This window comes from Gekko japonicus, unplaced genomic scaffold (genome assembly GCF_001447785.1).
Source record: "Gekko japonicus isolate JY-2015 unplaced genomic scaffold, Gekko_japonicus_V1.1 scaffold1976, whole genome shotgun sequence".
Lineage (NCBI taxonomy): Eukaryota > Metazoa > Chordata > Lepidosauria > Squamata > Gekkonidae > Gekko > Gekko japonicus.
In genome coordinates this window covers 270,130-285,824 of record NW_015170948.1, presented here as the reverse complement: position 1 = coordinate 285,824, position 15,695 = coordinate 270,130, and the positions used below count along the sequence as shown (strand labels likewise).

The following is a 15,695-nucleotide window of genomic DNA, read 5'->3' as shown; positions in this document are numbered from 1 at the left end:
ATAGCAATAATAATATTAGTATAAATAACTTTTAAGACTGCAAAGTAAGATGTAAGGAAGCAGGAAATATGAGGCTGTCTAAAATGTTATATGCCAAGTAATGATTAAAAGAGAATAAGTAAGAAAGTAAGCATTGTCTTAGTGAAGTAACAAATATGATTTCCAGTGAAGGTAAATATGAACTAAACAATCAAGTAGGTGCAACGGTGTTGGTTTTCCTTGATTAGCGACTATCTAAAAACTAGAAATTGGTAATACAAACAATTGATGTTTGTAAAGTAAGAAGGCTGGAAGTAGAAAAAAATGAGGTTATTTGAATAAAAAGCTACAGACTTGTTAAATGAGATTAGGTAAGAAAATAAGGATTGTTTTGGTAAATTAATAAATAGAGTTTCTAGCAGGGCCAAAAATGAATTTACCTGTTAATGTTTTCTTTAAATATTGTTATGAGTTAAATTATACATAGTAGTTAGATGGAATGGTAATAATAGAATGCAATTGTCAAGTTTCGATTTGTTAAACTGAAAATGTTTTTTTATGACAAATTAGGTAATTAGAAGTTGGACTAATTGAAAGAGTAGTCTTTTTGGTTTGAAATACGCGTTGAAGTATGAACTACTATGTAAAGATGGGAAAAACCAGACTGAATTTATGTTAGAATACTTTGATGAAGATAAGATGTATTTGTCTCCTTTTTTTTTCTTTTTTATGTTTGAAAATCAATAAATATATTATTTTTTTAAAAAGTGTGGAGGAAACACTGGCCCCTGAATTGCTGCTGCAGCAAAAGCCTTCCCTGCTTCTGGGTCTGAATTGGTGGTCATTAATCTCAGAAGGGATCTTGGGAGCATGGAAGATCAAGCAATGAAAATGTCGAATCAGGGTGCAAAAGCAGTAAAAAAGCATATTCTATCATCTAGCTTTACCAGAAAAGAGACTGAAAATAAAATGGCCAGTACCTTAATGCTCATGTATTTATCTACGGCGCATTCACATTTGCAGTGCTGTGTGTGCTTCACCGATCCCATCTCACAAAGTGTATAAGGGAGCTGGGAAATGTGCAGAAAAAGGACCATCTTAATGACCAAGAGGGTTGGAGCCCATTACCTAGGAGGAAAGGCTAAAAAGAACGAGCTGCTTAAATTCCAGAATAAATATGACTAAGGGGAGAATATATGACTGAGATTTATAAAATTATGCACTGTGTGGAGAAGGGAGATAGAGGGCTTTTCCTCCATAATAGTAGAACTTGGGCTCACCCAGTAAAATTGATGTGCACTAGAACCAAGGTAGACAAAAGGAAGTATTTCGTCACAGAGGACATCTGTGGAATGCAGTGACGGCCATGATCCCAGAAGGCTTTAAAAAGCAACTAGACAAATCCATATACATGATTGTCGAACTAAATGGAAGACTCCATGACCAGAGGCGGTGTACCTATGAACACCAGTTGCGAGGAACACTGTGGGGGGGGGACAGTAGGGGGAGGCTGTACCCAATGTTCCCTCCAAGCTGTGGAGTCTTGTGAGCAAAAATTCTACTTTGTGAGCTACTGGCATTAAAGTTGTGAGCGAGTGATCTGGGTACTGCATTAATTAGTTTGCTCTGGAGCCATCCTTCCTGAGCTAAGACAGAACTGTGTGAGCTGGAGGCTAAAAAACTGTGAGCCGGCTCACACTAACTCAGCTTAGAGGGAACACTGGCTGTACCCTGCTCTGGGCTTCCAGAAGGCATCATTGGCCAGTGTCAGACAAAAGTTGCCAGATGAGAAGGGCCTTTGGTCTGATGCCGCAGGGCTTTTCTTAGGGCCTTGTCTCTGAAAGAACTCTGCATCCTTGAAGAAATGTTGGGAAATGTTGATTTACTTTCTAGTAATCTACAGAGGCCAAAATGTACGCAGACTATTCCTGATTACTGTTTCACAATCATGGAACAAAAATGATCACGAGTGTGAGAGAAAAAAGGATTCTTCCGTAATTCTCAGAGACAGCAGAGACACCAGAGACAGACTGGTGCTGATTTTCCTTAAAAGAATCTTACATGTTCTCATATTCAACGTGCATAGCAAAACCTGGGGTATTAAAACAGCCTCACTAAAATCCTTCTTTATACATCTGACAAACTGCCTTCATTAAAAAAACACACACACCATAATTAAGGGAAAGCCCCTGGTGTGCTATGGGAATTATCATTTTAAAAGCAGCTGCAACTAACCGAACCTTCCTGGCACCTCCAAGGAGCATTTATGTGCCTGTGCAGAGAAAGGGAGTGCAAATGAAGGCAGTCTATGGCAACGGTCGCACTATCGACACTCGTGCGTTTAAAGGCAGACCCAGTGGAGAGAAGGTTCTTCTCGGCCAGACATCTGCAGCAGCAAGAAGGGCTCTTCGACAGCATGCAGGGTGGCAGACTGATGACGGGATACCTGAAACATCAATCCCTCTAAAGGCTCACCTACAAATGCAGAGAAATCACACGGCATAGCCTTCCTGACACTGACGTTTAAATGGACATCTTCTTATTCATGGAAAACAAGAAGTCAGAGAAAACATTCGCTGGAGTCTACACGCAGAGGAAAAAAAAAGCACTCAAACATGCCACCCACCGTCCACAATGAAATTTGACTGTCCCAGGAGCGCTTCAGTCCTGCCCATACCGATGAGCTGTAATTCACCACTGTGTGGAATGGTTTGGATGCAGCTCATTTCTTCAGCAGTGGCCCACCTGTTGGGTTAGGCTGCCACCGGTCACACCTTCTACAACAATGCTTGGCATCTGAGTGTCAATTCCACAGGTAGCCTCCTTAGCCTCTGAAGTCCTGGTACTAGCACAGTGCAAACCTAACCAGCATTAGATCCTTCGTAAGCCCACTGAAGTGAAAGGGATTAGATGGGTGTAACTCTGTTTAGGTTTGCGCTAGTCAAGCAGCCTCTAGTTCACGAGACCTGAAGGCAGCAGAAGAGTACGGCCGAGGAAAACACCCCACACACAGAGAGGCCGCAAACTCTCCTGCCTCTGCCATTTATAGCAATCCATCATGCTCCAAACAACCACCTCGTGGCTATTTTAAGAAGTAATCATGTTTATTATTATTTAGTTGATACGTTTCTTGGTCACTTTTTAGAAGAAGAAGAAGATGAAGAGATTGGATTTATACCCCGCCCTTCACTACCCAAGGGAGTCCCAGAGCAGCTTACAATCACTTTCCCTTCCCCTTCCCACAAAAGACACCCTGTAGGTGGGGCTGAGAGAGCTCTGAGAGAACTTGTGACTGACCCAAGGTCACACCAGCAGCTGCATGTGGAGGAGTGGGGGATCAAACCTGGTTCTTGCAGATTAGAGTCCGTGCTCCTAACCACTAAGAAAAGTTACCAAAAGCAGCTTAAAAAGAAATGGGCCACAGGAAAAACAAGTGGCTACTTCGAACGATGTCTGTTTTATTTATTTATTTTTTAAAAAACAAGAACAAAAGGGAAAAACTCCTAAAAATCAATCTATCTGTCTGTCTGTCTGTCTGTCTGTCTGTCTATCGATATAGATATATATATGAAAAGGGGAAAAGGCATATATAAAGCAGAGATGAAAATATAACAACAGTGGTAGCAGATCTACACATAAGTTTCTATAAAAGGTTTCCAAATATCTAAAAAGAAGTCCATACACAATTGTTATCTATATGCTATATATTCAAATACTGATGAAGTTCTAAGGTCATCAATCCAGCTAACAGATCCGCTAACAGAGAACCAATAGTCAAATTGTAGGCTACAGCTTACTAGTGTGTGATGGAGCCACGGACAGTGGTTTGACTCCGGGGGCATCAGCTGTCGTCTGTCACAAAGAGTGGGGGGGGGGAGGACTCTGCTTTCATCTCCGCCTCTCACAGCTGCTCCTCGGGGAGCCTGTGCCACAGAGCCAAAGGCAGGTTTCCAGCCACATCTTCACGAGAGACGCCAACACTGCATATGGCGCAGATCCTCTCTGGTCTCCTAAGCGCTTAGGGTACTGACGATCTGACAGGCGGGCACGACAGAGAGAGAACTGACTCCCAGGTATGCCTTGAGGTGAGCCAATTCTGGGCAAAATATCCTTGTTGTGTTTCACGTGGCTCTGTGAACTGATCTGTCTGGAAGGTGACTCCAAGGAAGTTTTTTTGGGGGAGGGGAAGAAGAATGCTGTTTGCCACCTGAAGCCCCTTGTTTTGGCCAGTAGTAGGAACAGGGCAACAGAAAGAACTTGACCAATGATCTGTGAGAAGACATCTCTGTTCTGGTAGGGTTGCCACGTCTCCCTTGGTCACTGGTGGGGGTTGGGGGGGGCAGGGTTGGCCAGATCCAGGTTCAGACACTCATGGAGATTTGGAGATGGAGCCTGGGGAGGGCAGGGACCTCAGTGGGGCACAGTGCCATAGAGTCCACCCTGCAAAGCATCCATTCTCTCCAGGGAAACTGATCTCTGTAATCTGGAGATGAGAGGTGATTCTGGGGGATCCCCAGGCCCCACCCCCTGGAGGCTGGCATCCCTATCCATTAGTATCAGTGTGACCCATTGATGGAAACATGCCCCCTCCCATTCAGTATAGCCTCCATTTGTTGTTGTTGTTGTTCAGTCGCACAGTCGAGTCCGACTCTTCGTAACCCTATGGATCATCTCCCGCCAGGCCCTCCTGTCTTCCGCCGTCCTCTGAAGTTGGCTCAACTTCATGTTCGTTGCATCGATGACACTGTCTAACCATCTCATCCTTTGCCGTCCCCGTCTTCTTTGACCTTCAGTCTTTCCCAGCATCAGGGTCTTCTCCAGTGAGTGCTCCCTTCTCATTGGGTGGCCAAAGTATTTGAGCTTCAGTTTCATTATCTGGCCTTCCAGGGAACAGTCAGGGTTGATTTCTTTTAGGATGGACTGATTTGATCTCCTTGCAGTCCAAGGGGCTCTCAAGAGTCTTCTCCAGCACCATAGTTCAAAATAATCTATTCTTCGGCGCTCGGCCTTCCTTATAGTCCAACTCTCGCAGCCATACATGACTACTGGGAATACCATTGCTTTGACCCTGCAGACTTTTGTGGGCAGGGTGACGTCTCTACTTTTTATCATGCTGTTTCTCATAGCCTCCATAGTGTCTGCCATACAGTTATCTCCCTATAGGTTGCTGCAGAACACTGACAGTAAAGGATGTCCTTTTGCATATTTGAAAGTTAGCTCACATTAAGACCACCAACAACCCCTGATATAAAAATCTATTCTAATTCAGGCCTTTCCTTTCATCCAATAAAAGCTGTATGATACATTGACCTTGAGCAGTGAATAGTTGCTGTTAATTACTGTAGACTTTTAGATAAGGCAGCAGAGCGAGAGGGTTCAAGGTTCCAAATCAAGGTTCCGAACAACTGAAACATTCGGCTTCAAGAATACTTCGGCACACCCACTGGAAAACGACAATGACACCCACAATTTCACAATGGCATAAAAAATTGTGGGATTTATATATCATGGTAAAACTCTCGGATAACCTTATGCGCTTTGATAAAATTCCTGCTCTTTCAACATTTATCTGTGTTTGGCTCCCTATATTAGAATACCTAAGTCAATTTGAGGACACTCCCAAAGAAATTGATGTATTACACTTGTGGTAAATAATGTAAATCATCTCATTTATGAAAGCTCAGTAACAACCACAAATCCAAATTTTGAATACTAGGGTAAAGATACATATGTCACTTGATTAACTATGATTTGTAAATTCTGTGCACGGCTATATATGTATATGGCATTCTACTTCATTCATATTGTTAATTCTTTCTATGTTTTTTTTCCAAAGAACACTAATATGTCTGTTCACCATTTAGTCTGGCTGCAGGAGCTGAATATATTGCACTGCCCACGTTAAATGTTTTAAATTGTTTTATTGCATTGTATTATGGTGGTATTTCTTAACACTTGACTTATTTTTAAGATTGTATTCTGTTGGTTGATGTGAGCCGCCCCGAGCCCACTTCCGGGCAGGCCGGGAGCAGGGGGCGGGGCTTGTTGCATGCGCCCGCCCCCTGGGCTCTTTACTGCCGGAGCTCTGCTCCTGCGTGCTCCTGCAGGAAATGACCCCTGCTTCCACTCCAGTTTCCGCCCTGGACAAAAAACAAACAAACAAATTCACTTTCTAGGGTACGGTGAGTAAATAATCCTTTGCCAAGAATGGCTATCTACGCAAAGTGAGACTCCCCTCTCACCATTTATTTCTCTTCCTTTGGTACAACTTTTGCTTTTACTGTCAGTCAGAAGGCAGCCACCTGCTCTTTCATTTCTTCAAAGTAGGTCAGCAGTGAGCCAATCAATCTTTTATCTTCATTACTACAAAGCCCAAAAGCACAAGGCAAATGAATCTTTTGAAGGAAGATGCATTGATAGCTGTGGTATTTCTGTTCGTGCTCGCTCTTTGGATCTGAACGTCACCAAACAAGAAGATAATATCCGTCTTTCACTGAGAACTGGTAACAGGCATCCTATTAATTAGCTTACATTACTGTCGTCGGTAGGAAACAATTTATATACCGTTTATGAATTTAAGGCGCACCTTTTAATTTTAATGGAGCAACTATTGTGTGAACTGATTTAACTGGAAAACGTTTGGTTTCAGCAAAAATATGTACTGATATGAATCCCGTTTGCAGGGCTGTACCTGTGATAACTCACTCATATATGAACTCAGCACTTCATGGATGAAGTGATGAATGGTTGTGTGTGAAACGGCCGCAAGTCTGTGCCCGAACAGTGCAATGCTTATCCAGTGACCAGCTCATCTGTCCTGTGTCGTCCACTTCCAGCTTTGCCATGACAACATCCATTCCCATCTTGGAAGCGAGTCTGGTCATCAGTTGTGCACTGATCTGGGAAATTAAAGGTGGAATTTCTCCATATTCTTTTTCCAGGACAGAAAGAGCACAGCTGTATTACAAACGGAAGCCATCCATCAATGGACCATCGATGACAATGACTCTGGCCGCCTCAGCCATTGTTCCCAAAGGTGCCACTGTTAAGAGTAAATAGAAGCCAATATTGCCCAACCATTAAGCCATCTTCCTCCTGAAAATAGCTTTTGATTCGGAAACTTCCTGGGACTAACCAGGGGGACGTGACAGGGGAAGTGGCCAACAAAGTCCATCCCCAAGTCTCCATCTTTAAAATCGGCGCCCAGGCCAAACCACTGGACCTAGAGACACCAAATTCGGGGAGAGCGCTCCTACCATGGCGTAGGTGCTCGCTAAGAAGGGATTTTTAGAAATTCGACCCCTAAGTGGGTCAAAAGGGGGAAAATGTGCTCCCCTCATTGATTCCTATGTGGCTCCCAGGCAGCTGCCTCTCTGCACCCCCCACTCTCTGATTGGTCAGCTGCAGAGCTCAGTGTTCTGAGGTAAAAAAAAAACACCAACAGTTACAGGGGACTGCAGAGAGCTAAGGAAAGTTGAGGAAATCAGGAGTGGCCAAGAACCACCTGTGAGGTGAAGCAAAGCTGCTGGCCCAGCCTCTCTGATGGCTTCTAACACACTCCCCCACCTCCTCACCTCTTACTGTCCCCAAGAAAGCTCCTGGTAAACGTCGAGCCAGATACACCAACGCTACAAGGAGGAGGCAACTTAGGAATGTGGCAAAGACATTTGCACATAGTACTCCTGCAGTGCACTGAGCTGCACAGGCCAAATACCAGCAAGATCATCCTGAGGGGCTCAGAACAACACAGTCTCCATATGAGCAAAACAATCCAGGAACACAAGTAGAGAGGCCGTCACTTTCGTGGAAGGTGGCAGGAGTGGACTTAACAGACGACTGCTTCTTAAATGGACAGTTCTCTGTGGCCTGCTCCAGAGTGAGCTCACCAAGCAGCCTGGTGATCCCAGCACCTGAGGGCAGAACCACCAATGTGGTCTAGAGAGAGGTCCTTCAGTAGAGGAAAAAAAAGTATGTATGTCTCACTTCATTTCTTACACTGCAATCTTCTCTGTTAGAATTCCAACAACAAATGTCACATTTCAAATTTCACATCATCAGTATTATAACAGGATTTACGGAACTTAAATACCGTAGCGAAGCACGGGTAGCAGGCTAGTAGTGTATAAAAGAGCATGATCCGCCATGCTCTCTCTTTCTCTCCTCTACCTCTAGACCCACCCTATCTCCACGACTCTTGGTTTTAGTGCTGCCAGAGTCTACCACGTGTTCTGCAGGCTCAGAATATGACCCTTATTTCCCTTAGAGTCTCCCTTATTTTTCTGTGGATCGCTTCATCTCTCCAGGACAGGTACGTATCGCTCCTCAACGATTCTCCTGCTAATGCGAACGTTGCTGTCCCTTTCTATCTGTATTTCCTAGGCCTGAATAACTGTGTGTGTGATTGTGAATTTATTTGTATGCTTCCCAGTAAAGAAACCATTTCTTTGAGACTTGGCTTCTGCGTTTATTTCTGGGTTACTGGAAAAGGCGGGACTTCTGTATACACGGGCTTTGCTCCCTTAGATGCCAATTGCACATTAATAATAATAATTCCCCATCTTTGTTAATTATCAAAACCAATTTGGCTAACAGCACTGTCTAAATCTTGGATCCTGTTATATAACAATTGCCCTGGGCACACCCATTTGTGGGCTCTCTCTTCTTGATACATTAAAGGGGTATGCTTCTATAATCAAAATCGGTACGCACGTAAGCCACTTGGGTCACACATGCTTGCAAGCACTCCGCCATACATGCTCCCAGCCACAGGCAATGCCCAGCACCACCAGGGATGTGGGTGGCGAAGGCCACTGTGAGTGCAGATGGTGAGGTCTCATGAGGGAGTGGGGAAAGGGTGCACACGCATGGGGGTCTGCAGGTGGGGAGGGGAGCACAGTAGGGGACCTGGTGATGGGCAAAGGAGAGGGGTGGGCACTCTCTGACTAGCACCCCCCCAATCTGGAACTGGCCCTGAACATACCGGCCTGAGGTGAGCATACATGTGAGGTGAGATTTCAACCCCCACTTCCATTTTACAGATGGTTATATGGATCCTGACCACAGACAGCATTTTTTCTCATTAAGACCGAGGGAAGGAAAACCAAAAGCTAAGAAAGTTCCCCGACTGCCATCTGAATGATGTTGGTTCAGTTCAATACTGCTCAAATTAGAGCAATAAACTGTTATTTCTAGATTGAATGAGCAAACATAAGCACCTAATCATTTTACAGCAAAGGTCAATTCACTAATTACGTTCTGTTTATATGACTATTGCCTATAACTTCATCAACAGAATGAAACAATAATTAGTGAGGTGTATAAGATAACTAGCATTTGCACAGGCAGGGCTTGGGGTTTTCATCTGCCTCACATACAGGGGGGAGAGCCTCTGTGTACTCCAGAGAATCATGCCTCATCTATCAGAATGGGAAGCCCCGCATAATATGGTCGGGATCTGGAGACTGCAGTGCATATTTATGTGCAAAGAATTCAAATACTGGATAGGGGGTTAACCCTGAAATCTAATTTTCTTTTATGTGAAAGAGGTATTATGTGTGTGAATGCTTCTATACTTTTTCAAACCTGTGACAGTGAAGACTGCTACAAATGGCTTGGCCTGGTGCTATGGTACAGAACATTCACAAATAATCTAGCTCCCTGGAGGAATAAAGCTATCAGAATGATTACAGTTTAACTTCTGTAAATGTCTTAATTTTATTCAAACAACAATTTCAAATATATCTGGTCATATGTGTGTATGTAAACAGAAACCAGCAACACTGATAAATAAAAGGAAATATTTACTATCTAGACTTAAGAAACAATGCAAAACCCTGTAAAAATGTTTAGAATAACAAACATCGCATCATCATCTGTGGAACTCACTGCTGCAAGACATACCTACAAAGAAGGACTGCAAAGCCCTGTGCACAAGCCAACCTTGACCAACAAGGCCTCCACCATAATGTTGTTGACAGCGGCTAAGTGAACCAAGTCACATAAAAGCATTATAGGGAACAATCCTGGCCTTGTGGTAAAGTCAATAACAAAACTGGTACTGGTTTTAATGGCACAGGACTGCACACACTACAGTTTTCACATCTTCTTCTTTAGGGTAACTTACCAGATGTTCCCTTTTTAGAGGACATGTTCTTCTGTGTGTGTGTGTGTGTGTGTGTGTTTGTCCTCTTTTGTGCTTAAAAAAAAAAAAACCCTGATGAAAATGTCCCTCGTTTGGGTTGGGAGGCTGAGCCTGTCTTGCCCTGTACTCCCCCAGTGCAGGCAGGCTTCACCTTGTGCTGGCATTTAAAATGGGATTCCTCATAGTGAGGCCGTCCGTCGTCCTTTCCCCTGCTTTCCAACATAGGCTGGCCACCCTGTCTTCGCTCCAAGCGCCAGTGCGGGCCGTTCTTGGAGAGCAGTTAGTCCAAGACAGGCTATGATCACAAGCCAATTTGACGGGGTCAAGGCAGTGCTTACTAAAGAGGGAGGAACCCCAGGTAAGCAATTAGGAAAACATTTGTCTAGCCTTTAGTGTTGTGCAAGTTTACTTATGCTGATTTTAAACGTGTCTCCATGGAAACTGAAACAAAAACTGGCCACCAGCTGAGTCAGCTTCTCCTGCTGGCTTCCCGTGATCGTGGTGTCATCTGCTTCCTTAGAAACCCGTACAGAAATGATTAAAAATATTGCACAGTGATTATTTTTTTCATAGGAATGCAGAACATCTCTTCCAAACTGGACCTGAGCCAGCTCTGATTTAAGCAACGGCGGATTTTGTGAGGGCCTTGAATGGCAGCCAGATGAAACTTTCCCCCTGCTTACCATGGAACCTCCGGCAGTAGCAATGGAAACAGACCAGCTCTCGCTCCCGGCTCCTGGCTGCCGGCCACCTGCCTGGCCTCGACAGCCGCTGGTTTTGCAAATACCTCCTAGAATGGAGACACATTCAACTCCTAAGGGCGGCTGGAGTGCCTCAGACAAGAGTGTGTGTGTGTGTGCGTGTGAACGAGAGAGAGGGGGGGGAAGCAGATGGACACAGCAATATTCAAAGAACAAGCTAACAAGTTCTGACCCCTGGTAGGCCGAGCGCCCACGGAAACCACCTCGGCCAATTACATGCTTCATTTCGTAATGCACTCTTCTCTGATAAAAGTTCTTTCTAATCCAGCTGTTAGCTGATTGAATTGCCTGGCCAGCACCATTTAAGTAACATATACATATGTGTGGATTATAGGTTAATTGTCATTTAAATTTTAACCCACATTCTCCCATGCCTGCTCCTCTTCCCAGAGTGGCGAGATCCCTGAGTTGGATCCCTTTAACAGGACAGAGCACGGGGGGCTGATGGAATTACTGCAGTATTTGCTTTGTGTGAAACACAGGTGGAGGCCCAGTTGCACTCCTCGAGGGCCACAGCTCTGCCCTTCGCATCATATCCCGAGAGATCCAGCACTCCCACAAGGCGCTTCAGGCAACCCACCGCCGTCTGCCTGCTTCCTCTCTGCCTCCCAGCATCTAGAAACGGGGCCTTCTTTTAAAAACAGATATACACCTGCTCTCTCTCTCTCTCTCCCTCCCTCCCTCGAGCTAGGTGGGGAAGCTCACGTCTTACAAGCCTTGGCGAGCACTTGAACAAAGTCACTGCCCAACACTCAAGCCCCACATAGGAGAGTAGACATCTATAGTGAGCTTCTTCAGATGGACCTGCAGTTTGAGAGACAGGTAGATGCTTCCTACATGCTCTCTCAAGAATTACCTGTCCCAGAGTTTCTGTTGCATAAATGGGAGGGCCAACACACATAATACTCGGGGATGCTGCTGATGACCAGGGGTACGTGCCCAGGAGAAATCTGTTACTGCCTGGGATCTGGGCTTTCGGGGGGGGGGGCATCACATTTCATGTTAGAAATCCATGCAGTGTTTTCATGATCTCAATTTTGGGGACCGTTTCCTGTGCACACACACACTGCAGATACCATTCTTTCCAATGGACAGCCAATTTGAGGGTCTGGGGCTACAGTCAATAAATATATAACCACCAAATTTGCACAGAACACAGTCTTCCCTCCTCTCTCTCCCCTCCCCAATTTCAAGCACATTCAACAAAGGGGATCTGTCGCACCGGACCCCAAAGTAGGCAAATTTCTGTGCAAGCACACTGCAGATGAGATGTACTAAAGTGAATGGCAAGAATGCCCACATAGAAAAATGGGAGTTGCCTGAAGGCCCACTGGATATAATACCGTCTTTCCCCGAAAATAAGACACTGTCTTATATTTATTTTTTCTCAAGAAGACACACTAGGGCTTATACCACAAATGCACAGAAATCTTATTTTTGGGGAAACAGGGTAGGATCTTGGAATGCCAACGGACTTTCATTGGCTCCATTGAAATATGTCACGGCACACAAAAGTTACAAAGAAACTGTCTAATGGATTTTGAGAATGTTGTTCGAGGACTAGAATGACAGCCCCCCACGCGGGGATGATGTTCCTTGGGACCAGAGCAGCTGATGTGGGGCTGGAATGACAGCCCCCAGAGTGGGATGATGGCCCCTGGGACCAGGTAAACGGCTTTGGGTCTGGAATGACAGCCCCCGGGAGGAGCATAGATGTTCTGGGACTGGAATGACTGTCCCTGGGAATATGGACTCAGTGTTCCCGGAGTAGAATGACGGCCCCCAGAGTGGAATGACAATCCCTGAGGGCCGCAAAGTGTTCTGTGATGGGGATGACAGCCCCCAAGGGGGACCCTGAAGTAGATGGAATCCCAACGCACGCACATAGCAGACACAGCTCTTTCCAATGGACAGCAAAGAGAAACCAAACGTTTAAATTGAATCGGTCGAGTTACAAAAGGTTTGTAGCCATGGTTGCTCATTAGAATTTTTTAAACATTGGTAGGGTTAGACCGTGAGACCAACCAAAACATTAGCAAATACTGGGCAAGCTTTATAGGGCTCTTCTTCAGGCTGGATGTTATGTTAAGGGGGAGAAGAGGAGGGAGGTTTCGGGGTAGACCCTAGACCAGTGTTGGCGAACCTATGGGACGGGTGCCAGAGGTGGCACTCAGAGCCCTCTCTGTGGGCACGTGTGCCATCGCCCCAGCCAGGCCCAGACCATCATTAAAGTGTGGAATTCTCTGCCAAATAATTTTAAGTAAACGAAAGCATTTGGGATTGCTTTCCTTACTTTGTTTGGATCATCTTAAGTTAATGTATGAGTTGTTTTTTCTAAAGTAAAACCTCAGTATTCAGGTTAAATTGCCATGTTGGCACTTTGCGATAAATAAGTGGGTTTTGGGTCGCAGTTTGGGCACTCGGCCTCTAAAAGGTTCGCCATCACTGCCCTAGACTGAGTAATGTGCTTTCAGAAACATAGACAAACGTAATTCCAGAATGAAAACAGGAACTTTTCTGTCACTAATGGCAAGATGGTCTGGGATGTGATCCTGGTTTGTGTACGAAAGGGTCTCATGATACAATTTAATACTCTGAATGCTGCCTTGCCATCGAGCGAACATGCCCCAGAAGGGCTCCTGGGCGCCTTAATAAATTTCACCCAAGACACTATAAAATATGCACTCCTCATTTCATTCATGAGAAAAAGAAAACATGCTCTCAAGTTGTAAGAGATCCGGATGGTCCACCCTTTATGCCTAAGCGCGTGTTCTTTGCAGTACTGAAATCCTTCCGTACGGGTGGTATTCATTTTATTACAAAGCCCTACATCTCCACAGGGAATCCAGTTGCTGTGGCAAAAAATCTGCAGGCTCATGCCTGGAGAAAAAGCCCCCGACTCAGAAGATGGCTGCCACGGGCTCAGGAAAAGTTATGAGTCTATGGTATGAATGGTACAAACCAGGGCTTTTTTTTGTAGAAAAAACCCAGCAGGAACTCATTAGCATAATAGGCCACACCCTTGACAGTACAGCACATTAGCATATTAGGCCACACCCCCATGTTACCAGAAGGGAGGTCATCCAGCCACACCCACCTTTTGCTTCTTATTCTGTTTACTTTGTTGTCAAAACCCTGGGCTTTTTTTTGTAGCAGGAACTCCTTTGCATGTTAGGCCACACACCCCTAATGTTGCCAATCCTAATGAGTTCCTGCTGTTGGGTGTGGCCTATTATGCTAATGAGTTCCTGCTGAGCGTGGCCAACTCAGGAGCCAGCCGGCACTCCGTTCCTGTGCGTTCCTGCCCAAAAACAGCCCTGGTACAAACAATGCAAATACAGTTCACCACCTTTGCCTGGCTTCTTCCTGAGTGATATAAAAATGTCTGGAATGTCTCGTACATCTTGCCCCCAGCTTCCCGAAGCCAAGGATACGAGCTGTCAGTAAGAGGACATAGGGCAGGTTCTCTTATGTGCCAAGTTTGGAGCAGCCGGCCTCTTCCACAAGGACCGCTACAGACTCATAAAACCCGTGCAGGCACATCTTAAATACGTCTCCAGCATGGGGTGGCTCCATAAATAGCACTATTCAAGCATGCTACCTGATCAGAGAATACAGCAAGCGGGAGCAGATGGCACAAGATTAATTCTCCTGCCTTGCCACACATTTGCCGCCTAACAACGAGACGACTTACAAATGCATCCACCTTAAAATATAACCAGTTAAAAATATCGAAAGCATAACGACAAATCGCAGCAGATTCGGCCGCCACCAATGCACAGTCAGCAGCTTCGTACACGTTCCAAAAGCTCACTGAAAAACAACGGTTTTGCACTGCCTCGTAAGCACAAGCAGGCCAGTCCTGCGGATTTCAGAGAGGAGACTGTTTGAAAGAGTCACAGGGGAAAAGGGATTCTTCCTCGCTTGGGCACCCCTCCCCTGCTGGGCGAAGGAAGCTGGTTCGAGGACCCTAAGCCTGCCTGTGGGCACGTCATGAAAAAATGCAAACCAAGCGAGACAGACATTCCGCTCCAAATCAATTTATTAAATATATCCCACAACACACAAACGCCGCTTAGTATATCCAGCCACCGCACACCTGTTCATTAAAGAACGCGGCCATTTCCCGTTAAAGGCATTCCTTCCATAATGATATCACACACAGCTAGCAAGCCCAATTAGTCAAATAGCACACAAGCTGTCCTGCCACCCGGGATCTTCTATATGTCCAGGATAACCTTTCTTGGCATGACATTAAAGAAGGATGTCATTACATATGAGTGAACTAGCTCAAGAAAACTAATGGATGTTAAAATTATAACAGATTCACAGTGGTAACACAGCTCTGTATTTTCCTTGTAGCTCTGTGTTTTCCTTGTAGTTTTTACTTTATGTCTAGCTTACATTAGTTTCTCATGAATTCTGCTAATGGAGTCTGAAAATCTATTATTTATTGCAGCACCATCTCTTAGCAGGGAACTCCCCTGTATTTACAGCCTTACTGCATCTGAAAACTAGTAAATGAGGCAGAGATGCAGGGCTCTATTGAGAACGCAGACACAACGTTCTTTGTCACGAGTAGTTTTTTTTCCTTTCCTTTTCACTCAAACAATCCACATTTCCATTCATTGCTTTGCACTGCCATTCCCAACAGCAAATGGGGTAAGTACAAGCAGTTGCCACGACGTACCTCCATGTTGTATTTCTCCTCTGTCCTCCTCAAGGGATCCACAACCTGCCAGCAAATCAAGATGCAAAGATCTATCAGCAGCATCCCACCAACTATCACTAGTAGCTTCTGGTCCTTAATGATC

General features: G+C 45.0%; 1 protein-coding gene across 1 annotated transcript in view; it reads right to left on the bottom strand.

The window, feature by feature from the left end:
* The window catches only part of LOC107116870 (gamma-aminobutyric acid type B receptor subunit 2-like), a 293,581-nt gene that overhangs the window by 37,606 nt on the left and 240,280 nt on the right, over positions 1-15,695 (bottom strand). The window contains exon 11 of the mRNA XM_015418893.1: positions 15,572-15,694. Within this exon, the coding sequence (XP_015274379.1) occupies positions 15,572-15,694 (123 nt within the window). The remainder of the gene's footprint in view (positions 1-15,571; position 15,695) is intronic.